Source organism: Uloborus diversus, chromosome 5, assembly GCF_026930045.1.
Source record: "Uloborus diversus isolate 005 chromosome 5, Udiv.v.3.1, whole genome shotgun sequence".
Taxonomy (NCBI): Eukaryota; Metazoa; Arthropoda; class Arachnida; order Araneae; family Uloboridae; genus Uloborus; species Uloborus diversus.
In genome coordinates this window covers 178,434,472-178,460,090 of record NC_072735.1, presented here as the reverse complement: position 1 = coordinate 178,460,090, position 25,619 = coordinate 178,434,472, and the positions used below count along the sequence as shown (strand labels likewise).

The window sequence follows — 25,619 nt, the reverse complement described above, 5'->3', positions numbered from 1 at the left end:
TGTAAGAACGCAAGAGCTGTTGAGAAATGTTCAAAAGGGATATGCTTCCCAATCCTCCCTACAGCCCAGACTTGGCTCCTTCTGATTGCCATCTGTTCACTGCAATGAAGAAGTGACTTGGGGGACAACATTTCGCTGACGACGAGAAACTTAAAAGCGCAGTGACACGTTGGCTTAAATCGCAGGCGGCCGCTTTTTATGCAGATGGAATTTAAAAATTGGTAAAACGGTACGACAAGTGCCTAAATAAATGGCGGCGACTACGTTGAAAAATAGAGGAGAGTTGTACCTTTGATATGTAAATAAATGTTTTTCCTCTGTTCTGGTTTGTCTTATTCGGAGGTTACTTTCTGAATCGCCCTCGTACAATGCACTAATAAACAGAAAATCGCAATTTTTGGACTTATTTTAGTCTGGCTCTGAGGTACAGAAATGTAAAAATATGGTACGCAGATTGCACATAAAGCAGTCCACTATTGCAATAATCTTTCATCAAAATTTGCTTTGAACTGTACCCAATAACAGATTTTTATTAAACAACACGCTCTCATATTGAGAAAATTATTTTCTACGATTAGGTCATCCACAATTCACGCAGAAGGTACGCAGACAAAATCGTTAAGGAAACTTAAAAGCACACTCCAGAAAAATTATTTCATTATGATAGCTGATGATAAAAATAGCAGGGTTCATACACCTGTGGTTTAAAAAAATATTCTGACTTTTCCAGTTTTTTTTAATGAAAATTTCAGGTTACTTGCTTCATTTAAAATTAAGCTCAAATAAAAATGTTCTTTAAAATGTAATAAAAATTGGTTAAAGTAACTTTTCCTCTTAGATTTTAAATTAAAAAAAAAAAAAATCCTGGGATTTTTTTTCTGTCGCAAAAATTTACGTTTTTTTAAGTTTTAAATTATTAAAATTGTCGACATTCGTTTATTACGTGTTGAAAATAAAATACTTTATTAAACCATGTTTAATGTATCTTTGATGTCATCTGTCATGCGTAATTAGGGTTTCCAATCCCGAAATCCCGATCCCGCGGGATATTTAGCGGGATTTTGCGCTCAATCTCGCGGGATTCTCAATCCCGCAAATTTCTACTTATTCAAGTGTTTTTCAGCATTTGCCGCTTGTAAAACGAGTATTTTCACAAGCATTATCTGAAGTTCGAATCTTCTTCCTCGTATATCTGCAAGAATAGCAAGAAAAACTGTGATATGACACTCATATGACAAACGATGGATTTACCATTTAAGAACACAATAAAAGTACAGTATAATTTTTTAGAATGAATTGGTACTCTCATTCGAAGTTTCAGTTTTCATACGTTCAGCAATAGAATAAATGCATAAAACGTATAAGCATTTTAGAAAATCATGACTAAAATTTAAAATCCAGTAAATTACGCTTTAGATAAAATGGAGAAAGTGTATATTATATTCCAAAACCGCTGGAGTAGCCTGAATGCAATGTTGCAGCACTTCCGTAAGCTTTAGTAATAGCACTCAAAACCTTTAAGTTACAAGAAGTGCACTCCAAAAAAAGAAAAAGACGACTTTAAAAGGGGCGACAGAAAGCTGTTTAAAACCCAGGATGACTCGCATGACAGTGCAGTAAGTTAAACTGCTCATGTTTTTGAAATTCTCTTTAAAGTGAGAGGTAAAATTAGCGAAAGTATCCATACACTTTAACTGAGACTGCGACTTGGTGAAATGGTGAAATCGAGCATTATTCACCCCTTGCTGTAATGATGCAAATTCACTCATACAATGACTAATGTTAATGAAGCAACAAGGGTATTTCCAATTCAAGTTAAATTGGATACAGTAAAACACATATCCCAGTAGGGTGCGCCTTATTTTTGAAGATGTTATTTTTTCATGAGGCACCCTCTCATTTTGTTCCTTTGGATGAAAAAAAAATTCACATACCTTAAAAGTAAAAATTGAATAATATTTAAAGATTGCTACCATTGCTGCAAAACTTGAAATCTTAACTTTTTTTTTTTGCATCGATTATTATAGTATTTATTTATGTTATCTTTTTGTCATTAACTTTAATTAGTAATAAATTAGATTGTTACTGACTTTGAAATTATTTCAAATTTTATTAAATCATGTTGATTAACTGTAGCTACAATCAACTCTCAACCTCTTAACGAACTGTTAGTTAGCAACTCAAAGAGACACAAGTTATCAGTTAAGAACTGAAAAAGAAAATTAAAAGAGTTCTATTTCAATAATCAAAAACAAAATTATTGGAATCCATCATTAGATTATTTGCTTGACCTTGCTCAAGCTGATGATACTTTCCGAAAGATTTCCCTTCCAGGCTAGAAATTATTTCTAACTGAAAGAAAACTAGGAGGACAAGGCGAAAATGGTAACAAATAAATCTCTATTTAAAAAGGCAGCAGAACTTGTGTGAAAAGAAGAAATTTTGAAAGAAAGAAAATCATGAAGAATCTGAATCAACTGAAGTGAAAGTATTTTTTTTTTTTTTTTTTAAATTTTTTTAGCCTCTGTTGTGACTGAATGTACAGTAAAACCCCTGTAATGCGGACACGAACAGGATAATTTTTTTTTGTCCACAATAGAGGGGTGTCCGCAGGACAGGGGTTTAATAATATTATTCGCATTGGAATCGGGGAAGTAAAAAATGCTCGTATATGTAGGGTGTCCGCCCTTGAGAGGTGTTTTTTAGGAAGAGTTTTACTGTACTTTGACTGATTCTGAAGAACAAGAATTTGCAATAAAGTTTATCTAGATTTGGTGTTTTGTTGTTGAAAAGCATTTTTACTTACAAGAAGGAAACTGTTGCTTCAAGTAATTTTATTTGACATCTACGTGTCATTTCTGAAGAAACAAACTCCAAATTGGTCTCTTTCTTAAAGAAACCTAAAAGAACAACTCCTCCAATGAAACACTGTACAGCAGATGTTGTAGAACTAAATCCAAAGGGAAAAAAATAGAGGATTTCATTACTAACATTCAGATTTTTCGCCATAAAGATCGCTTCATCAAGTTTTTTTGAAGATATATTATCAAATAGTTTGGATGATGAGTAGCAATCAGAAAAAGGCTTGTATATTTCACATTACTAAAAAGAAAGGGGAAAAAATTACAATATTGGTGAATGTACAAGACTGAAATTGTAAACCAATGATATGAATGGCGTTAGTGGAACTTTTGCATGATTTTTGTTTGACATTATTACACAGCATAGCAACCATGAAATGCTTATTATTTTTTTGTATGTATAGGAAATAAGTATTAGGGTTATGTTTCTACCTGAACCAACCCAATTTCATGTTGATGTCAAATATTGCGATAGAAAATTGGGAATATATTTATTTTTTCACAATGAACGTAATTTTAATCGCTAGTAGCAACCTCTAAATTTTGTTCAAATTCTATGAAACTTTTAAGTGGGTGTTTTTTTTATCAAAAGGAAGCAATTAAAGGGGTGCCCCATAAGAAATTCAAAAATTTTTCAGAAAGTGCATTATAAGACGCACCCTAATATCCCAGTCATTGTCCGAAATTTGCAGTTCTTGAGCAAAAAAACCCAGCGTAAGAAAAGAAAAATCTATTTCAGAAGGTGATGAAGTGCATGCGGATCTTTTTCTAAATATCCTCAATCAATTAATTTTAGTAAAACCAATTGCAGTGGAGCCACAGCACATGTTTTCATCAAATGCATCATTTTTAGAGCGAAAATCCTTTACCATCTCATACAATTTTGCTTACCAAACGATGACTGCTAATTGGGATTTGACTTTGTCGTGCTTTAAAATTGCTGTAAGAAACTCAAGAAGACTATTATAATTCCAATAATAAAAGCAGTCCTTTCTAAAAAGCACAAGTTTTTCTATTTGACATAAAAATTTAATTTTTAGAGCAATAAAGCAATCCCGCGGGATCCCACGGGATTGGCCCCGTACAATCCCGAAATCCGGCGGGATTAATTTCGGTGCGGGATTGGAAACCCTATGCGTAATATTAACTTTTTGCTGTAATCTTTTTGCATCCGCTCTCGATTTATAATACTTCTCTTTATTTTCGTTTTTGTATAGAACACAAAACATACTAAACAAAATAGAAAACTATTTTTTAGTATAATTATGATTGACTTATTGTATCGATTGGCATAACGTATAATAAGAAAAATCAACATCCGCCGATCATAGGCCAATGCCAATTATCACCTGTTTTTTTTAGCTTAATAAAGGATGCTTTAATTTAAATTAAAAGGGAAAAAAAGAAAGTCGGTGTGAACGTTTTAGCGAAATTTAGAACAACGTATCAAATGTATCGTGGTACGTCGCGGCAACCCATATCAGACCTGCCAACCTTAGCAAAAGAAAAAACTGGAGATGGGGTCAAATTTTCAAGAGAGAAAAAGGGGGAACTTAAAAAAGACCTAATTTGTATGAAAAAATTGTTTTCATTAAGTACTTCAAGCCTTAAATAGGCTGATTGAGGCAGTGAGAAGCAAAGGAATGTAAATTGACTATTTAAAGTTTTGAGAAAAATGCGTTTGAAGTTCAGATCTTAGGCTTTCATTGGAAAACTTTTCTAAATCATGATGTATAGCAGGATCTACCGGGACTACTAGAACCATCTCTTGCCCCAAGACAGAGGAGAGGTTCACCTACCATTTGTACTGGTTATCTACAAATTTTTAATTTTGCCACTTATATCCCTTTTGCTTCTCACTACGTCAAATGAATACGTAAGTTTAATATCCTCTCATACTTCTAAAAATTCTTTTAAAACAGTATACAAGTGGCATTTTATAAAAGGTTTTGACATTTATTTACTAAAAAAATGCCGCCCCCCCACCACCAATGCAATTTATATTAGTGTTATCAACACTATGAAAATACATTATTGTCACCTTAACTAAAGTTTTAATTTGGTAAATAAATAGAAAATTAAGTAGTTCGAGTTGTAAAAAAAAAAGGTCCAATTACATCCAGAAATATTCTGCAGGAGAAAATTTCAAGTAGAACAATAAGTTTCTACATCACACGCTTTTTTTTTGGAAGGAAGGGGAGGTCGGAAGTAAGGGATGCGAAGAATATCGTAGTTAAATTAATTTTTTAAAATGTCCGATTTTTCAAACAAGGCGTGGTCTTTATGACGTCACAAATGATGCAATTTGGCGCATCTTTCTACTACGTTTCCACGTTATCATAACACAGGGCAACAGTGATTTTGGTGCTGGGGTTTTTGGAACTGAATTCGTACGAATTTGGTACCCTGAGTTCAAATATGACATCAGTTTTTGCCCAGAAGCTCAAATTTCTAAGATATAACATTTAAATATACATAAAACAGAGGTTGAAGTTAGATCCATAGATCAAATAAAACACAAAACAGGAATTTTTTTATTCCTATTGTATTGTACAAATAATAAGAGATTGATTACCAAACAGTCAAATTAGGCTCTTGGACATGGGCCCCTAATTTTTAAGAGCATCAAAATGACGAAAATAGTAGTAGTCTTACTTAAGAAAACTTTACCTTAATTTTCTTTCATTTTCTTAAGTTTTCTCCTTTATTTATTTACCTTTTTTACGTGTACTTAAGTGTGGGATACTCTGCCTTCCGACAAATATTTTGAACGAGTGGTAAAACAACTCAACACCCCTGAAATGGCGATTCCCCATTAATGTTTATGGAAGGTTTTAACGGTTTAATGTTATGTCCTCTGAAGGTTTGACTTCAGAGGACTCCACGAAAAATGTTTATTTCGGGTCACCCGCTACATTAATCAGGCTCTGAAAAACATTGTATACTAAGATCCAGCTCATCACACATCGCAAGAAGAGAATATATGCAAGCCAAGAACTTAAAAATTGACCTTACATTGTTGAAGCGTTATTACTAAACTTGTCAAACTTTTACTGCGTCCGGTGAATTTTCTTTTGAGTTACTAGACTGCAGGCTGACAATAGGGTAAATATACCAGAAGCAATCCTTGTTTAAGAAGCCTACACTTGTTTTACAAGTGCGCAAAATGGAGCTAAAACTGCACATTTTGGGTAAAACAGCAGCATTTATCTAAAAAAGTAGAGCTGCCAGAGAAAAACTAATTTCTTATTTCTATTCAGAGCCCTAAACATATCTAAAATCAGTTCTCAAACTCTGGGCACCAAAGAAAAATATATTTTTTGTTGCCCTGTGTAATCAAGAAGCGAATTACAATTGCGCTCTACGCTTGCTATCAACCATATCGTTGCCAAGACACGTGAGTAAAGACGCGAATTAAAATATTTTGGTACGTGAATGGCAACACTGAATGGCATTTTATCATTTGTGATGTCATCGGCAAAAGCGTTAAACGATAAAAGAGCACTGATTTAAGTAATTTTTTAAAAATATTAAACTTAAAGAACTTATTAAAAAAATGGTCAGATTCTATGTTTTTAAACATGCTCTTTCAGAAATAAATACTTTTAAAATTTTGGAAACGACCCCATTGTTTGATGGATAATTCTAACCTATATCCAGACTTGAGCTCAACAACTTTTACCTTCTGATAACAATGTAAATCAATAATAAAATGTGCATGTCGCGACACGGTCTTCTCTGCACAGTAGTTAATGGATATATGCGGAGAAAATTATGTAAAAACACGAGAGACGGTGTTGATTTAGATAGAGATGACATTTGACGTTGATTCAATAACTATGCATTTTCTTTATTACTAATAATAAAGCTGAAAGTCTCTCTGTCTGGATGTCTGGAGGATACCAGGATCTCTGTGAAGCGCATAGCGCCTAGTCCATTCGGCCGATTTTCATGAAATTTGGCACAAAGTTAGTTTGTAGCATGGAGGCGTGCACCTCGAAGCGATTTTTCGAAAATTCGATGTGGTTCTTTTTCTTTTACAATTTTATGAACAAAACTATCATAAGATGGACGAGTAAATTACAAAATTATCACAACGTGGAACTGTAACATGGGCACAAGCCAATTGGCGAGATACGAAATTATCATAGCGTGAACTGTAACATGGGTAAAAGCCAATTGGCGAGAAAATTCACTATACATTATTTGTAAATATACAGGCGAACCAAAAGACCATTTAATTTTTCTATTACGGGCAAAGCCGTGCGGGTACCACTAGTCATTTTATAAAAATTTCTTGTTTTGCGAATTTTTTTAGAATTCTATATTTTGCTTATTGTTATTGATTCATTTTCTATTTTTATGTTGAAATATAAAAACAAAACAAAGTTTTCTTCCCCCCTTAAACCGTTTAGACTCCTTAAAGCAGGGACGGATACAGGTTACCATTTAAGGGTAGGGGACATGCTGAAGAATGCCCCCCCCCCCTTCAGCTACAAACGAACCTACGGTTTTGGGACCGAAACCTTTCTGAGACTGCTTGGGTTTCAATAAAAAGCGCCAAATCTACCAGGAATAATGCACCTAATAGGGCATAACTGTCCGTAAGTAATTTCGTAAGCAATAAAATGATTTTTAAAAGTAAATATTTGAAATACAATATTTGAAATATTATATCAAATACACTGTAAAAAAAATCCGTAAAATTTACGGAAAAAAACTGTCAGCCAGGACGCCAGTTTTCTTCCGTTTATTTTACAGAAATCTTCCGTATTTTTATTATTTATTCAAGCTGATTTATTATTTTATGAAGATTAAAAAATGAAACTATACTTTCATAAATCCATTTCAATATTTACTATACTACTACGAAATACATGTATACAAAGGTAAATTTCCGAATATGCCTCTGTAACAGATGACAAAAAAACATAATAATAAAATATTGATTAGGATGCAATGAAATGGAAGTTGCAAACGATTTAAGACTTACTCGCTTTAAATAAATATAAGATCAAAAACTCGAGCACGAGAACCAAAATCCAAACACGCGGGCGAAATTTCGAAGATTCGAAGAAAAACAAAGTATAACCGGTTACAGATTCAAAAAAACAGAGAAATCCTGTATTTTATTACGAACAGTTTTTTTCTGTAAAAAATACGGATAACTTCTTCAAAATTTACAGTTTTTTTTTTTTACAGTGTATCTACTTTTAGAAATACTTAATGAGTTGAAAAGCTTTATGCAACTGTTTGCATTGAATTCATAAAGTGCTTAAACACAGTGTGGATGGATAAAATTGTTGACAGTTTAGAGGGGGAGGAGGTCAGGACCTCCCTGGCCTACCCTTTGTATCCGCCCTCGATTAAACGGCTTCTTTACCGCTTCAAATGATTTGTCTGTAAAACATGATTTCCTGACGTCATTTTGTTTACAAGAAAATATTGTTTTCAGCAACCGTTTTATTTTCTGTTACCAGGTATTTTTATTATAATTATTATTTAAATTTATATTTACAGTGGATCCCAAAAGTGTTCGTACGCCTACGACTTTCAATGAAATAGGCCATTATCCATTGGTTAGAACTAATATTTCGGAATAGGTATTTTATTATAAGATATATGATCTATTTTTAACAAAAGTACATGAAAATTTTTAATAAAACAATAAAACATAATTTTTAAAAAATCAAAAACCAAAAATTGCCGGAAATTTTATTTTACAAAAGTCTTCGTACACTTTGAAAAAATGTCAAAAAATTATTAAATAATCTAACTTTTTACAAAGTCTACGATGACTTTTGTGGCGTATTTTTTCTCTGTCTCATGGTTTTTTGACAGATTTCAAAAATAAAATCTGGCAATATTTAAAAAAAAAAACTACTGGGTTTTATTCAGAATAGCATAAGAATGGTGTGATAAAAAATTGGACTTCATATTCGAATTCAGTTTTGCGTTATTTTGGTTTTAAAAATTTCAAGGTGTACGAACACTTTTAGGAGCCACTGTATATATATATATATATATATATATTTTTAAACTTAACAGACTAAGTCATCATCTCTCATTTTGAGTGACAGTTCAGATTGACAGAGCAAGTTTGCTTAGGATCGAGTTACTTTTAATAACAAGAATCCCTTACGTTCAAATTCGTTCCGCCCCGAGGTATTTTTTCACCCAATTTTACTGCAGTATAATATTTAAATCCATGCTAATCATGAGTCGATTCCTATTAAAACCTTCGACGAGATGAGATTTAGGGATCTCACACATTTTGCAACATCAAAACAATATTTTAATTCAATCTTAGAGAATTGCGTAACGTTCGTCCTCTCCAGTTACTTGGGGTAAATGAATAACTATACATTAAAATAACTATGTATGTATATATAGATTGGGAAAGAGTGCCACGCGGGCACGCCAGGTAAATCCGTACCAAATGAAGATGGTTTTTCTTCTCATTTACCTGTTCGTCTGCAGTACCACGTGAGTTATCTATATATATATATAAATGAATGTTTGTCTGTATGTCATCCATGAACTCAAAAACTACCCGGCAGATTTGGGTGAAACTTTTACCGTTTGTTATTTTTGGTACTGGGAATGTTTATAAACCAGTTCGAAAAAAATCCGATCGATCGTTCCTTTTTTATTCCAATTTAAGTCACAATCCATTGGATAAATACGAATAAAATTATCGGCTGCAGAAATTAATTCGCGTGAAAGGTCTCATTGATAAGAAGTTAGCTGTTGCCATTTTTCTTGAGTTTGAACAAATAAATTCTTTCTTTATTGTTTTATGGCTTTTCATGCAACGGGGGATTTAAAACTTTTTCTATTTGATATTTTTAGCGATTGATTGATCTTGCAAACTGCGTGAGTACAAAATTTGAGTATAGTCACGGCTTCACTTGATACCTGGACCGATTGTTATGAAAATTGCTATATATATATATATATATATGTATTTTCCCACGAAGAAGGTGCATAATATGCTCATTGAAGCCACTCGCCAATAGGTGGCACTGTAGAGTAGCAACTTCTGCCCCGTTCAACCGATTGTCATGAAAATCAGTATAATGATGTATTTTCTTGTTGGCGTAGCAACGCGCGTCGGGTACAGCTAGTTTGCTTATATATGTCTTCATATAGAAGTTTAGTCAGATCTCATTTGGAGTATGCTGTTCAGTTTTGGTCACCTTATCTGAGGAAAGATACGTACTTCTGTATTGGAAAGGGTTCAAGGAAGGGTAACTAGACTAGCAAGGGGACTTTCAGATTTAGATTATGATACTTAACAGGCTTAAGCCGGGAGCAAAGGAGGGTCAGAGGGACATGCATCAGTTGTTTAAATTTATCAGAATGAAAGATGTTAATGGGTTAAATTTTTGCACGGAAACCAGGGCGAGGGGTCATTGTTTTAAGCAATGCAAATCTCGGGCTACCTGGAAGTTAGAGTAGGGTCGTAGGTACTTGAAACAGCTTATCGGAAGAGGCGGTAATGAGCAAGGGAGTAAATAGCTTTAAAAGGGCCATTGATCTTCATTGGGGACTAATCAATTGACTAGGACCAGCGTAGCTGGGCACAGAGCCTGTTACTGGTCGTCACTTTTGTATCTGTATTTTTTATCCGACATTGCAGCTCTAAAACTTGACCACGGAGAGATGACGTATGACTGTAAAGTGGAAACATCATTTGTATTATTTGTAATGGCAGTTTCACCCAGAAAGCGCCTGTAGTAAGAGGCGCATTCTCGCTGTTCCTACCTATTACAAAATAATAGCAAACAGCAACAAATAATGATGTTTCCGCTTCAAGGTCATCCGCCATCTCTTCGCGGTCAAGCTTTAGTGTGGTCAGAAAAAATCAATTTTCGAATTTCAACCGGGGCACCCCCCCCCCCCGCCCCCAAAAATTTGTTAATAGTCTACAAATGTGATTTGCAGTGTTTTAGCTCAGTTGTATAATATTAACCCATGCAGGGACGCCCCGGGTATGGAAATTCTTGATTGCCAAATAGAACTCCAAATTTCGCCGAATGATGATAATTTTGCCGGTTGGAACTCCCAAAATTCACCGAATGATGATAATTTTGCCGAATGGAGCTCCGAATTTTTGCCGAATGATGAAACTTTGCTGAATCGTCAGACAAAATTTGTCGAATGAGGAATTTTTTGGGATGTTACAGTGACCGTCCATCGCAGCTCCCTCTACTAGCGCCTCAAAGAGACTTGAGAAAAAAAAATTTGAAAAAAAAAAAAAATAGAACCGACTTCAAAATTGCTCTAAAAAGTGAAAAATAATTTTATTCTTTAGACACCATCGATAACACTTTTAAACATAATTCTTGAAGTTGGCGCAAAAACAAAAAGTAAAATCCAGTGTAACCATGCTCGTTCAGTGAAGAAATTGGGCTTGGTTAAATTTATAGTTGTAGTTGAGTTATGGCTGTAAATGATTTTATCTATCGTTTTTGCGCCAACTTCAAAAATTATGTTTAAAAGTATTATCGATGGTGTCTAAAGAATAAAATTATTTTTCACTTTTTAGAGCAATTTTGAAGTCGGTTCTATTTTTTTTCAAAATTTTTTTATTTAGTTCTTTTTAGTGCAAATGTATTTCAGAAATGTTAAATGTTAAGAATTTATCATAACGGTACTTCACCTTATTTTTTTCATAAAAATGCTCCATACTTAAAAAAAAAAAAAAAAAAAAAAAAAAAGCCTTTAACTTGGAGCGATTGACACTAAAAATTTATCTTTGTTCCACCCTGGAATTCATTTGTGTGTTAATTTAATTATGACCATTTAAATTTTACGTTTTCCCTAACTAATTTACACTTTACAGAAAATAAGTTGCTTGTGATGCAATCCTGTATTTCCTTACTTAGCCCAGATCATCTGCTATTGGCATAGATGATAACGATAAAAATACTACTATAGTTGAGGCAAACTTCAACTAGTAGCATTATGAAGGCTAAGCAAATCCTAATCACTGCATTACCTCGCTTCCGCGTTAGATTTACCCCCGCCCCCTATAGAACAATGACACTGAAGAAACTTGATGTTTACTTCAGAGAAGCCTTCATTCAAAATTATCATTACAATTACTATTAATGTTACTGTTGCATGGCATCAAACTTTTGAAACAATGGGTTTTATATTTAATCATTTAATTGAAAAATTGCATGAAAATTACTGTTTTTTTGACCATAACTTTTTTTCTAAAGAACAAATATGGCCAAACAAAGTAATGGGACCCAAGTTGAGCCATCCCCTATCCATTAAAAAAAGAATCACCAAAATCGGTTCACTAGGTGAGACGCTGTGAGTGGACGAACAAAAAAAAAAAAAAAACATACATACGGTATGAACTGATAACCGCCTCCTTTTTGAAGTCAGTTAAAAAAAGAATCATCAAAATCGGTTCACTAGGTGAGACGCTGTGAGTGGACAAAAAAAAAAAAAAAAAAAAAAATATACATACGGTATGAACTGATAACCGCCTCCTTTTTGAAGTCGGTTAAAAAAAGAATCATCAAAATCGGTTCACTAGGTGAGACGCTGTGAGTGGACAAAAAAAAAAAAAAAAACATACATACGGTATGAACTGATAACTGCCTCCTTTTTGAAGTCGGTTAAAAAAAGAATCATCAAAATCGGTTCACTAGGTGAGACGCTGTGAGTGGACAAAAAAAAAAAAAAAAAAAACATACATACGGTATGAACTGATAACCGCCTCCTTTTTGAAGTCGAGTTTTTTTAGAATAAAATTCGTCCTAATAAAACTTGTTCTTGTACCTTTTACATTAAATTTGATTCTCTTTAATTTGCAATCCATATATTTTTTGCATTTACAGAGTAGGGGAGACTGGGGATACTTAATATCCCCCAGCAGATTTGTTCTCTCAAATCTTGAAACATCAATAATACAAAATTTTAATCATGACAGCATTACCGAGCAGCCATGGTAGGCTTACATCCTCTTGTTGCTCATCAAGCAACCACTTCACTTTGAAAAGCTACCCGCCAAACAGAATACACAATTTAAAGAATCTATCCATATTTCTGAGGAGTTGCAGGTGGGAGGAGGTTCTAATGGAAGTAGGTGGGATGAAAGAGGAAAAGAGGGAGAATGATAGTTTGGCAGATACTTGGCGCGCCAACTAGATATCATAACTTTTTATGGCTGAGGGCTTTTGGTTTTAGGATGAAGACTTTCTTTTTTGTGTGGAAAAGTTAAAGGTTTTCTTGGCGGGGAAATTTTTACAACAAGGTTGTTTTTGATGAGATTAGATTTACTAGTCGCAGTTCTCAACAACCGCTTGAAGATAGCACTGGTGATTTGTTGGTCAAGCGCCTGATTTGTTCATGCTGCGTTCACACTGAATAGGCTTAGAGCGATCAATGATAGTTATGACTGCGATAATTGCCATAAAATTGTCAAACAGCTTTTTGACTAGCAGGGCCGAATTGAATCGTTAAAGCGGCCCAGGCATAACAAAAAATCGGCCCTTTGTACCCATGTACACAATCTTGCACGTTTAAGGGTTCTCAAAAATGGAAGGAGAGAAAAAATTTTGAAAAAAAAAAAAAAAAAAAAAATGGAATCGACATCAAAATTGCTCTAAAAAGGGAAAAATAATTTTATTCTTTAAACACCATCGATAATACTTTTAAACATGATTTTTAAAGTTGGAGCAAAAACAAAAAGTAAAATCCAGTGAAAATATGCTTTGTTCAGATTTTTTTTCAGAAAATCATCCAAAGTTAGGAACGAAACATTTATATCGTTACTCAAATATGCTGTTATCAATGCTTAATGTATGTGGTAGTAAAGAAACTAAGCCTGGTTAAATTTATAGTTGTAGTTGAGTTATGGCTGTGAATGATCTTATCTATCGTTTTTGCGCCAACTTCAAAAATCATGTTTAAAAGTATTATCGATGGTGTTTAAAGAATAAAATTATTTTTCACTTTTTAGAGCAATTTTGAAGTCGGTTCCTTTTTTTTTTTTTTTTTTCAAAATTTTTTTATTTCATTCTTTTTAGTGAAAATGTAGATATTTCAGTAAAAGTAAGAAGTTACCGAGGAAGAAGTTCGGCTCTATATCACTGTATTGCTTCAGAGAAGCCTTTATTCAAAATTATCATTACAATTACTATTAATGTTATTGTTATATGGCACCAAACTTTTATAACAATGGGTTTCAAATCATTTTAATCATTTAATAGGGAAATTGCAGAAAATTTACTGCTTTCTGCCCATAATTTTTTTTCTAAAAAACAAATATGGTCAAACAAAGTAATGGACCTAAGTTGAACCATCCCCTATCCATTAAAAAAAGAATCATCAGAATCGGTTCTTCACAATGTAAAAAGCTGTGAGTGGACAAAAAAAAAAAAAAAAAAAAACATACATACGGTATGAATTGATAACCGCCTCCTTTTTGAAGTCGGTTAAAAAGAACAATAAAACGAATGTAGAGCCGTTGCAAGGTCCAATTTCTGGGAGTATGAGTTTGGGGACTCTCAATTTTTAACGCATTTTAGCGAGAGGGAGAGAAAGAGAGAGGGAGAAAGATTTTAGCTTCTGGTTTAAGAGGGTGTCATTACAAGAGTGAAGTGTTAGCAATGTAAACCTAATCATAAGTTTAATATTCTTTCAGATATAAGAATTTCGGTGGTTTCTCCCCCGAAAAGTCTCCGAAATTTTACTTCTAAAAACGGCGTTTAAAACAAACAATCTTCAGTAGTGTTGGGGGGGGGGGGGGGAGCGAGGAGTTCCGAGGCATTAGCCCGCTAAATTTTCGAAATTGAACTTTTAAAAACACGCGTGCAGATTATCTTCAATTATGATCGGGGGAGGGTTAGGGGATCTCCATCGGAAAGTTTTTCAACTTGTAGTTCTGAAAACGCATAATCAGACGATCTTTGGTGGTGTTGGGGGAGAAGAAATTTGGAGGCCCTTCTTCGGAAGTGTTTCGAAATGAAATTCTTAAAGGATCTCAAAAATGAATGGACGAGTTTTCTGAGAGTCTCTTCCCAGAAATTTGCCGAAATTGTAATTTTAAAAGCGCAGTTTTAGACCATTTTTGGCACTGATCGTGAGAGGAGAAGTTTGGGGGTCCGACAGTTTTTCGAACCACAAATACTAGAAACGCAGTTGTAAATGATCTCTAATGTTGCTATGAGAAGAAGTGGTTTAAGGGCTCTAGGGTCAGAAATTGTTTAGAACTGACGCCCGCAAACGAAAGTTTAGACAATCTACGATCTTTAATGATGGGGAGGGAGCGTTTCTAAGGGTTATGGGTGTGTGCTCTCCTGGGAGTTTTTTCAAATTATAGTCCCCTAAGTAAGCAAATGTAGGTTGAGATTGAGGGATTCGGGACTCTAACCTGGAGTTCTTTCTAAGTCAAAGTTTCAAATAATGATGGAGAGGGGGAGTTTCTAGTCTTCTTTATTTAAATTGTATTCCTTCATAGTTGTTGATTGAAATTGTGAGGTCTGGAAACCCTCCCCCGGAATGCTTCCAAAATTCAAATTTCAAAAGCACACTTCTACCTTTGGTGACGTAAAAAGAAGGAATAAGGTTTGATGAACTCCTTCTTGGCTGTCCTCTCTTATTTACTTTATAGTGGTTAAAACTGTTGAGGAAAACTCAGTTCCTCAGTTTTTCCTCTCCAAATCTATTGAACTGCTTTGGTTGGTTTGTTCAACATAGTACTTTTATATTTTTGCAATACAAAGCCGTCTACAGCTCCAATAAAATGAACTTGTAAAATTTTGGACTGACGAGGTGTACTTTGCAGCGATAACATAGGTTTTTTTTTTCTTCACATTTTTCTATTCTAAATATCATTCCTCCTGAATATCTTAATTAAGGTTTATTTTATTTTATTTACTTTTTTTTATTCAAAGACTTAGAACAACTGGTGTGCATATTCATTGCACTATTTTAAAACTCCCACACTGTATTTTAATTTTTTTTCTTTTTCTATCGAAAACATATTTAGGAGGCTCCTGTGTTTTTTTCCATTTAGCTGTGATTTTCGTGATGATATTTCATGAAACAATTAAAGATGTAAATATGTCGGTGGTCCCCCTATGAAGCTGTCAATTTTATTTATCTATTCATTTTTTTTTTTTTTTAACTGAAGCTTGCCACGAGTTTACACTATAAACTTTTTTTTTGTTGAAAATAGTTTGAAACGTGTATTTGGTGACTTTTAACTAGATAATCTCAATATTAGAATTTTGAATGATTCTATTTTAAGATTACACTATCTTTTTAAAATTTTGGAGGATAATTTTTTTTTTTTTTTTTTTTTGTTATTTTTACTCAATTTGTGCATTTACTATCACTGTTTTAATTTTGTAAGATTTCGAAGGCCTTCTTTTTTGTGCATCGCTAAAATATAATTGGAATGAAATTCTAAAAAAGGACGGGGGGAGGGGGGGGTACTCCCCCCTCCGTCCCCTACAGTGTACCTCAAAAAACCCCTACAGTGTACCTCAAAAAAGTATACTACCCTCTATACTTTTTTGAGGTACACTGCCAGAAGTACAACTCAGGGCCGACGAAAGCCCGTGTCAGACTAGCCGGAAACTAGAGGCCCACCTTGCGGAATCGCAGTCATATTAGTTTTTTAAGATTTAACGAGGAATGGGAGCCCGAAAAGCAACAAACTGCCCCCCTCCTCCCGCCTTGGCTCTCGGCGATCCTGAGTACACTTAAAAAAATGCCTCGTGGGCACACCAGTGAACCTATATTCAGTTTTTCATTGCCTCCTATGCCTCTATTAAACATAGACCTGGTCCAGGCGCAACCAAATTTGAGTCCTTCAAACTTGCATTCATTAAGAGAGGTTGCGAGTAAAAAAAAAGGGGGGGAGCTCAACCACAAATCGCAACTGGCCCCGCGACCCTTATGCTCTTCAGGCGAACGTCCGACCGGCTGAGTGCTCAGTCCGGCCCTGGTGAATAGAGAGCTGTAGTGGTTCCTATTAAGCAATTTATTAGGCCTTCCGGTAATCTGAACGGATATGGACCTAATGTGATGGCAAACTTGGTCCGTTTCGCGACAAACTTTAAAGTGTGGCTCCGATATGTTTAGGATGGGCTGAAAATACTCATTTTTTTTTTTAAATTTCAAAGTAGTAATAGAGCGGAAAAGTTGCAAATTACATAGACAAAAAAATATATCGAAATTAACAACAACTTACTTTTATAAAACACTCACACACAGTTCTGAATAATCAGTCTTTGTTAGTGGATCCTGTCCATTAGTACTGTTCTCTATTCTGTAGCCGAAGGTACTTTGAAGACTGATTTGTTGGTGGAGTAAGGCATGGATGATTCGGACAGGGTAGCGTGGTTCTCATAAATCTATCTCGAGATTCAGCTCCGCATACTTTTTCCTGGGGCTTCCGTGACGAGTTATACACAACGTTCAACAGCTTGCGTGTGCACTTGGAATTGATTCAAAGAAATGACCCAGACAGGGATTGAGTCACTGTCGATGTATGATTTGATGTCTTCTTTACTGATTTCTGCCAACAGTAGGGGGAGAAAATTATTCACAGTCCTTGTTCAATTCAGAGTATTCTTGCGCATTGAAGTTGATTTTTAGTAGCTTGAATGTGTTTACTGTTTTCCTTCTTGCATCTATCTGCCTTGCCATCAGAATTCTTCGAAGTCCGAGCTCTCTTATACGTTTACTCTAATCTTGAGTCACGGCTAACAGTAGGTGTTCTAAGCTTGCGAAAATACCATTCCGTTCTATCACAGGGTCGACAACATTAAGCAAAGGTTTTGGCTAATGCCTGGTAGATTTTTATGCTTGGTGAACAAGTTTCGGGCGGTCTGTTAAGTGTTTACTTGCTTTAAAAGTAAACGACGCTGGCATGTATGATTTCAACATACACAAAAATAATTGATAAAGATCAGATGAGGGGCTTTCTTAAATTATGTACAACCTTAGAGCTCTATTTGCTTTCGTCAACCACATCGAATGGGATAATCGCTCAGGATCTCGTACAACCAGATTTCCTTTACAGTTTCCTAATTCAATTGCATTTGTGGGATCTGGCAATCAATTCTCCAAAAGTCAACCGTCTGGAGTTTTTGACAGCCAACAAACTTTTTTCCGAATGGTCTTTAGAGATATTAAGCCCCGCTGTCTTGCCATCTAGGTGCTCAAAAATGTGGCGGAATGGCAACTCATTTAAATGGAGAAGACAAGCTGCCCATAGACTCGCAACTTTTATCCCTGGATTCTGTTCCGTCGGTGATGTCCTCGTTTTTTGTGTGATTTTAGTCTCTCTTGTATTTTATCTCCTCCGTCACTCCACTACTCCACCCTTTGACGCAAATTAAAACTTAGAAATATAAAGGTTAGGCGCATGAGTTCGCAGTCCTCTTTTGATACGTGAGCTGAATGGCTCATCGGATAGATAGATAGACAAGCTGCCCACTGCGCAGATTTCTTCACATAAAGAACCAGATCATTTTTCCCACCTATATTGACATTGACAGCAGTACCATCACATCCGGTATATGAGGTTTTTGAGTGATATACCATGAGACATGTAAGAAAACGTTGACTTGACAATATCATCCGAGCTTCCAGATTTTGGAGTAACGTAGCAATGTAAAGTGAACCGGGTTCCTGAATTAGCGAGTAATGTTCATCTTCGATGACTCTACAACCCCTTTTTTTTTCAAGAGCTTCCTCTATTACCATCGTCCTTTCTTCCATCTAAATAGGGATCTAACAGTAGACCCCCGACAGTGACTCAATCCCTGACTATAACACTATTTTCAATCAATTCCCAGCGCGCACGCAAACTGTTGAATGTCGTGTAAAGCTCGTCACGGAAGTCTCAGGATAAAGATTGTGGACTTTGAATGTGGAGGTCGATTTATAAGAACCACCCTCCAGTCCAGATCATCCACGCCTTAGTTCACCAGCAAGTCAGTCTTCAATGTACCTTTGGCTACAAAATAGGGAACAGGAGGGGAGAAGTGGGTACCGTGAGACAGGGAGAACAGTAAGACAACAGCTATATATTTTCAGTTTGGAATTCTGTATTTCCAGTCTGGTAAAACTTTTTAAAAGTCAAGTCGACATAAATCACAAAAAAGTAGCTTTCAAGTATCATGTAAAAAAAATAACTATGTAATCATAGTTTGAGTCCATCGAAGTAAAATTTTTCCACACTTTGTTGCGCTGTTTCTAAATTGTAAGATAAACTTTACAGATCAGTACTATTAATCTTCCAATAGCCTATTAACTAACGTTCATTTTAGCAGTAGAATCATGATATTAATTCTCTTTATCTTTGAATGACAGCTATTGAGTTTATTATTGTGCAATAAGGGAACAGTGAGACACCATTCATTGGTTGCTCACTGCATCCATGGCACTTTTATATAAACAGTGGAGAAATTATACAAAGAATTAAATTTACTAACAAATGAAAAAGATTTTAAATACATAGCGCAAATGTACGTATACGATTAGTCACTTTTAATTAATGTTGAAGACGTTTTTGATAAAAAATAAATAAATAATAATAATAATAATAAAGTTTTCATGTTCCATTTTAGACCTTGACTTTGCATTAATGCAGGTCAAACACGTGACAGATACATTTTTATGTACTGAAAAAAAAAGGGTTTGTTTTGAGGGGAAGCTTTTGGCTGCGCGCCGGAGAGCCAATGCGGAAATTTGAGGAGGGTTGTGTAGCGGACTAGCATACGCTCACGTAAAACTCTCATCTTTTACGGAAGTTTGATCAGATTTGTATCTGTCCAGGTGCTATTAAGGTGAGAAAGTGAGTAGACTTTAGGCGTCATCGGACCAGATCTTATACCTGAATTTACGGTGTCTAAAGTCGTAAGTGGTCATAAACAGTTCCTTTGGGGACTAATGCAACATTCAAACAGCGTCCGCACATCACGTTCGCCACGTCAAGCGGACACACTCACGTTTTCCGAACAGGGGGAAGCATTCGTACATTCGAACGCGCGTAAAGCACATTTCGATACTCTCTCCCAATAGCGAGAAAGCGCTCATTTCGTGGAGACCAATGACATGCGACTCCCAACTCTACGGACGTCAGAGCCGTCAGATATCTGCATTCTAGGCACTTTGACGGGTCCCGCACAATACGGCTTGCTGTCATGGCAACACCGGCTGAAAATTGGTTTTAGGGAGAAAAGTATACGTCGGTGACGGATGTGCGGACGCTACTGTCATCCAGTAAATCGGGGGGTAGTAGCGTTGAAACCCTAGATGATAACTACCATGGTTGCAGCATTGAGTACCACCTGAAGGAAAATTAAAGTGACTGAAACCAAGAGTTGCAGATGCAGTTACATATAGAGCAAACGCCTGATTACTCCACTGGCATCATCATATGCAAATTAGTTTCTTGCTTTTGACCAATCAGGTGTTGGCTATAGTAAAGAAACTGAATATCTAATTTTAAATCAGAAAATAATAATTCTATTTTTAACCGACTTCAAAAAGGAGGCGGTTATCAGTTTATACCGTATGTATGTTTTTTTTTTTTTGTTCGTCCACTCATAGCGTCTCACCTAGTGAACCGATTTTGATGATTCTTTTTTTTAATGGATAGAGGATGGCTCAACTTAGGTCCCTTTACTTTGTTTGACCATATTTGTTCTTTAGAAAAAAAGTTATGGGCAAAAAACAGTAAATTTCCCTATTAAATGATTAAAATGATATTGTAGCGAAGCTCGCACTTTTCATCCGTGGATAACGGTGGCCCACTGGTAGAATTCTCGTCTCCCACACGAGCGACCCGGGTTCAAATCCCGACTAGGACAAAGTGAATTTTACTAAAATTTCGTTTATACTGTTTCCCGTATTTTCTTGAATGTTCTATTAATTTCTGTATCTTTTTCAAAACTGGAAAGTTCCAGCACTTTTTCAAGTTGTATATAAGGAGATGTAACGTTCATTCGTGGTTCTGAATAAAGATCTCGAGTTGAGACTAACGAGTATTCGCTTCATTTGGCTTTCACATTTGTCTTCGCTATCTTCTTCCACGCGACAATATGAAACTCATTGTTATAAAAGTTTGGTGCCATATAACTGTAACATTAATAGTAATTGTAATGATAATTTTGAATAAAGGCTTTTCTAAAGAAATACAGTGATATAGAGTCGCACTTCTTACTAGGTAACTTCTTACTTTTACTGAAATATCTACATTTACAATAAAAAGAATGAAATAAAAAAATTTTGAAAAAAAAAATAGAACCGACTTCAAAACTGCTCTAAAAAGTGAAAATTAATTTTATTCTTTTAACACCATCGATAATACTTTTAAACATTATTTTTGAAGTTGGCGCAAAAACAAAAAGTAAAATCCATTGTAACCATGCTTCGTTCATATTTTTATCAAAAAATCATCCAAAGTTAGGAACGAAACATTTATATCGTTACTCAAATATGCTGTCATCAATGCGTACTGCATGTGGTGGTGAAGAAACTGGACGTGGTTAAATTTATACTTGTAGTTGAGTTATGGCTGTGAATGATTCTATCGATCGTTTTTGCGCCAAATTCAAAAATTATGTTTAAAAGTATTATCGATGGTGTTAAAAGAATAAAATTATTTTTCACTTTTTAGAGCAATTTTGAAGTCGGTTCTATTTTTTTTTTTTTCAAAATTTTTTTATTATGCTTACCTTCAATAGATAATTATATATTATCACTATTTATTCACATGAAACGCAGTGTCACACACAGTGGTGTGAATCACATGTGACTCTACATAACATTATTTGACAACATATGTTAATTAATTTTACAGGTTCCCGCGAATAACGGAATCAGGAAGAATATATACAGAGGAAGCAGCTGGCGGTGGTCCAGGAGGACCAGGAGGTTATTCTGGACACTACAGTGGTTTTCATGGTATTACTAGCCACCGCAATACAATCCCAGGTACTCAAAGCGCTGGCGGCCTCCTAGGAGCTATAGCGAGACAAAATGGGGGGTTCATGGCAGGTTCATACCAGGGAGCAGCTGGTGGTTTTCCTGGGGCCTATGCAAGTGCATCTGAAAGAGCAGGCAGCTACTCTAGATACTACATCCCTAGTTTCGGAAACCCATATGGATCTGGCGGCCCTGGTGGAGCTATTGCTACATTTAATATCGCAGGCTTTGGTGTTCGCTCTACCATCAGCTACCCTGGAGGCTCTAGACAAATCGTTGGAGTCACTCATGGGGCTGGTGGCCCTGGAGGAGCTATAGCTGTGTATAATCCTGGAAGCTACGGTGCTAGCCCTGCTGGTACTAGGAATGGAGCCGGGGTTTATTGTTGCGGAGGAGTACCTGGTTTTTGGAGGGCATGGAACATGGCCGGAGGATCTGGAGGTTACCATGCAGGATATATGGGAGGACCTGGAGGAGCAGGTTATTATCCTGGAGCTTATGCTGGAGGACCTGGAAGTTTTCCTGGAGGCTATGGCGGAGGACCTGCAGGCGCTGGCGGTTACCCCGGAGCCTATGCTGGTGGACCGGGAGGTTATCCTGGAGGCTATGGCGTCGGACCTGCAAATGCTGGTGGTTATCCTGCAGAAGCTAGTGGTTATCCTGGAGGCTATGGCAGAGGACATGCCGGCATTAGCGGTTATCCTGGAGCCTACGCCGGTGGTACTGGAGGTTCCAGCAGCTATCCTGTATCATATGCTGACTTACCTGGTCGCCCTGGGGGTAATCCAGGCTCAAATGCCGGTGGACCTGGACCAATTGGTGGTTACCCTCCTTCAGCTTATTCCAGTGCACCTGGGGTTGCAGGTGGCTACCCTGGAATGTATGCAAATATTTATGGAGGTTATGTCGGTAGCCCTGCAGGCCCTAGCGGTTACCCTGGAGGCTATGCTACAGGACCTGGAGTCGCTGGCAGTTATACTGGAGCCTACGCCGGTGGCGGACATTCAGTGGTGTATGGCGCAGGACCTGGAGGCGCCTCTGGCTACCCCGGAGCCTATGCTGGTGGACCGGGAGGTTATCCTGGAGGCAATGGCGTAGGACCTGCAAATGCTGGTGGTTATCCTGCAGAAACTAGTGGTTATCCTGGAGGCTATGGCAGAGGACATGCCGGCATTAGCGGTTATCCTGGAGCCTACGCCGGTGGTACTGGAGGTTCCAGCAGCTCTCCTGTATCATATGCTGACTTACCTGGTCGCCCTGGGGGTAATCCAGGCTCAAATGCCGGTGGACCTGGACCAATTGGTGGTTACCCTCCTTCAGCTTATTCCAGTGCACCAGGGGTTGCAGGTGGCTACCCTGGAATGTATGCAAATATTTATGGAGGTTATGTCGGTAGCCCTGCAGGCCCTAGCGGTTACCCCGGAGGCTATGCTACAGGACCTGGAGTCGCTGGCAGTTATACTGGAGCCTACGCCGGTGGCGGACATTCAGTGGTGTATGGCGCAGGACCTGGAGGCGCCTCTGGCTACCCCGGAACCTATGCTGGTGGACCTGGAGGCGCCGGCGGTTACCCCGGTGCCTATGCTGGTGCTCCTGGAGGTGCTGGCCTCTACCCTGGAGCCTATGCTGGTGGACTTGGAGGAGCTGATAATTTTCCTGGAGCCTATGCCGGTGGACCTGGAGGAGCCACCAGTTACTTAGGTGGATATGTAGGTGGAGCTGCTGGTTACCCCGGAGCCTATGCTGGTGGACCTGGAAGCAATAGTGGTTATCCTGGAGCCTATGCTGGTGGACCTGGAGGAGCTAATGGTTTTCCTGGCGCTTATGCCAGTGGACCTGGAGGAGCCATCGGTTACCTAGGTGGATATGTAGGTGGCGCTGCTGGTTACCCCGGAGCCTATGCTGGTAGACCTGGAAGCGCTAGTGGTTATCCTGGAGCTTATGCTGGTGGACCTGGAAGCGCCAGTGGATTCTATGCTGGTGGACCTGGAGGTGCCGGTAATTACCCCGGAGCCTATGCTGGTGCGTCTGGAGTCTATGCTGGTGGACCCGGAGGTGCCGGTTATTACCCCGGAGCCTATGCTGGTGCGTCTGGAGTCTATGCTGGTGGACCCGGAGACGTCAGCGGTTACCATGGAGCCTATGCTGGTGGACCTGGAAGCACCAGTGGTTATCCTGGAGCCTATGCTGGTGGACCTGAAGCAGCTAACGGTTATCTAGGTGGATATGTAGGTGGCGCTGCTGGTTACCCTGGAAGCTATGCTGGTGGACCTGAAAGCGATAGTGGTTATCCAGGAGCCTATGCTGGTGGACCTGAAAGCGCCGGATTATATCACGGATTCTATGCTGGTGGACCCGGAGGTGCCAGTGGTTACCGCGGAGCCTATGCTGGTGGACCCGGAGGCGCCAGCGGTTACCCCGGAGCCAATGTTGGTGGACCTGGAAGCGCCGGCGGATATCCCGGATTCTATGCTGGTGGACCTGGAGGTGCCGGTGGTTACCCCGGAGCCTATGCTGGTGAACCTGGAAGCGCCGGCGTATATCCCGGATTCTATGCTGGTGGACCTGGAGGTGCCGTTGGTTACCCCGGAGCCTATGCTGGTACACCTGGAGTCTATGCTGGTGAACCCGGAGGCGCCAGAGGCTACCCTGGAGCCTATGTTGGTGGACCTGGAAGCACTAGTGGTTATCCTGGAGCCTATGCTGGTGGACTTGGAGGAGCTAATGGTTTTCCTGGCGCTTATGCTGGTGGACCTGGAGGAGCCACCGGTTACCTAGGTGGATATGTAGGTGGCGCTGCTGGTTACCCCGGAGCCTATGCTGGTGGACCTGGTAGCGCTAGTGGTTATCCTGGAGCCTATGCTGGTGGAAACGGAGGTGCCAGTAGTTACCCCGGAGCTCATGTTAGTAGACCTGGAAGCATTAGTGGTTATCCTGGAGCCTATGCTGGTGGACCTGGAGGTGCCAATGGTTACTCCGGAGCCTATGATGGCGCGCCGGAAGTCTATGCTGGTGGACCCGGAGGCGCCAGCGGTTACCCCGGAATCTATGCTGGTGGACCTGGAAGTGCCGGCGGATATCCCGGATTATCTGCTGGTGGTCCTGGAGGTACCGGTGGTTACCCCGGAACCTATGCAGGTGCCCCTGAAGGTGTAGGTGGCTCCTCCGGAGCCTATGCTAATGGACCTGGAGGTTACGCAACTGGATATGTTGGGTATTATCCTCGAATGGTCAATTATGATAGCTCTGGAGGCTTTGCAGGCGGGTCTGGAGGAACGGGTGGTTACCCTGTAGGTTATAACGGTGGTCCTGGAGCGACCGGAGGTGTCTTAAACCAGAGATTACTTATTGTTTGCCATGGAGGGTATAGCGGCAGCCCAAGCGGCATTGGTGGTGCTGTTGAAGGAGCTGGAAACTATGCTGGTGTTGGCAGAGAAGCAGTTGCATATGCACCAGGCTTTCATCTGGGAGAAGCTGGTGCTTATTTTGGAGGATATGGAGCAAGCGCAGAAGCTGGGCCAGGAGACTACCAAATTGTGCGTCCTCAAGACCGCCCCCGTGGCCAATGTCGCCTCTAAGTGGTATTGGTTTTAGACACAAATTGAAACTTGTCTACGCAACAGATGTAAGGCAAAAGCTTGTTTTTAAGCGAACTAACTTGCCAGATCGAATGTTACAGATTCTGTGTCAGTATCTGAGGTAGGGACTGAAATTATTTGACCTGTTAATTCCTCGTGAAACCAAACATGTTTAAAATATTTTTCAAACGTTCCTCAATAGCACTAG

At 38.1% G+C, this 25,619-nt stretch overlaps 1 protein-coding gene across 1 annotated transcript in view; it reads left to right on the top strand.

Moving 5' to 3' along the window:
• Positions 1-25,411, top strand: part of LOC129223303 (WAG22 antigen-like) — a 53,658-nt gene extending 28,247 nt beyond the window's left edge. Inside the window, exon 2 of the mRNA XM_054857868.1 lies at positions 21,709-25,411. Coding sequence (XP_054713843.1) covers positions 21,709-25,411 — 3,703 coding nt within the window. The remainder of the gene's footprint in view (positions 1-21,708) is intronic.
• The last annotated feature ends 208 nt before the right edge of the window (positions 25,412-25,619 follow it).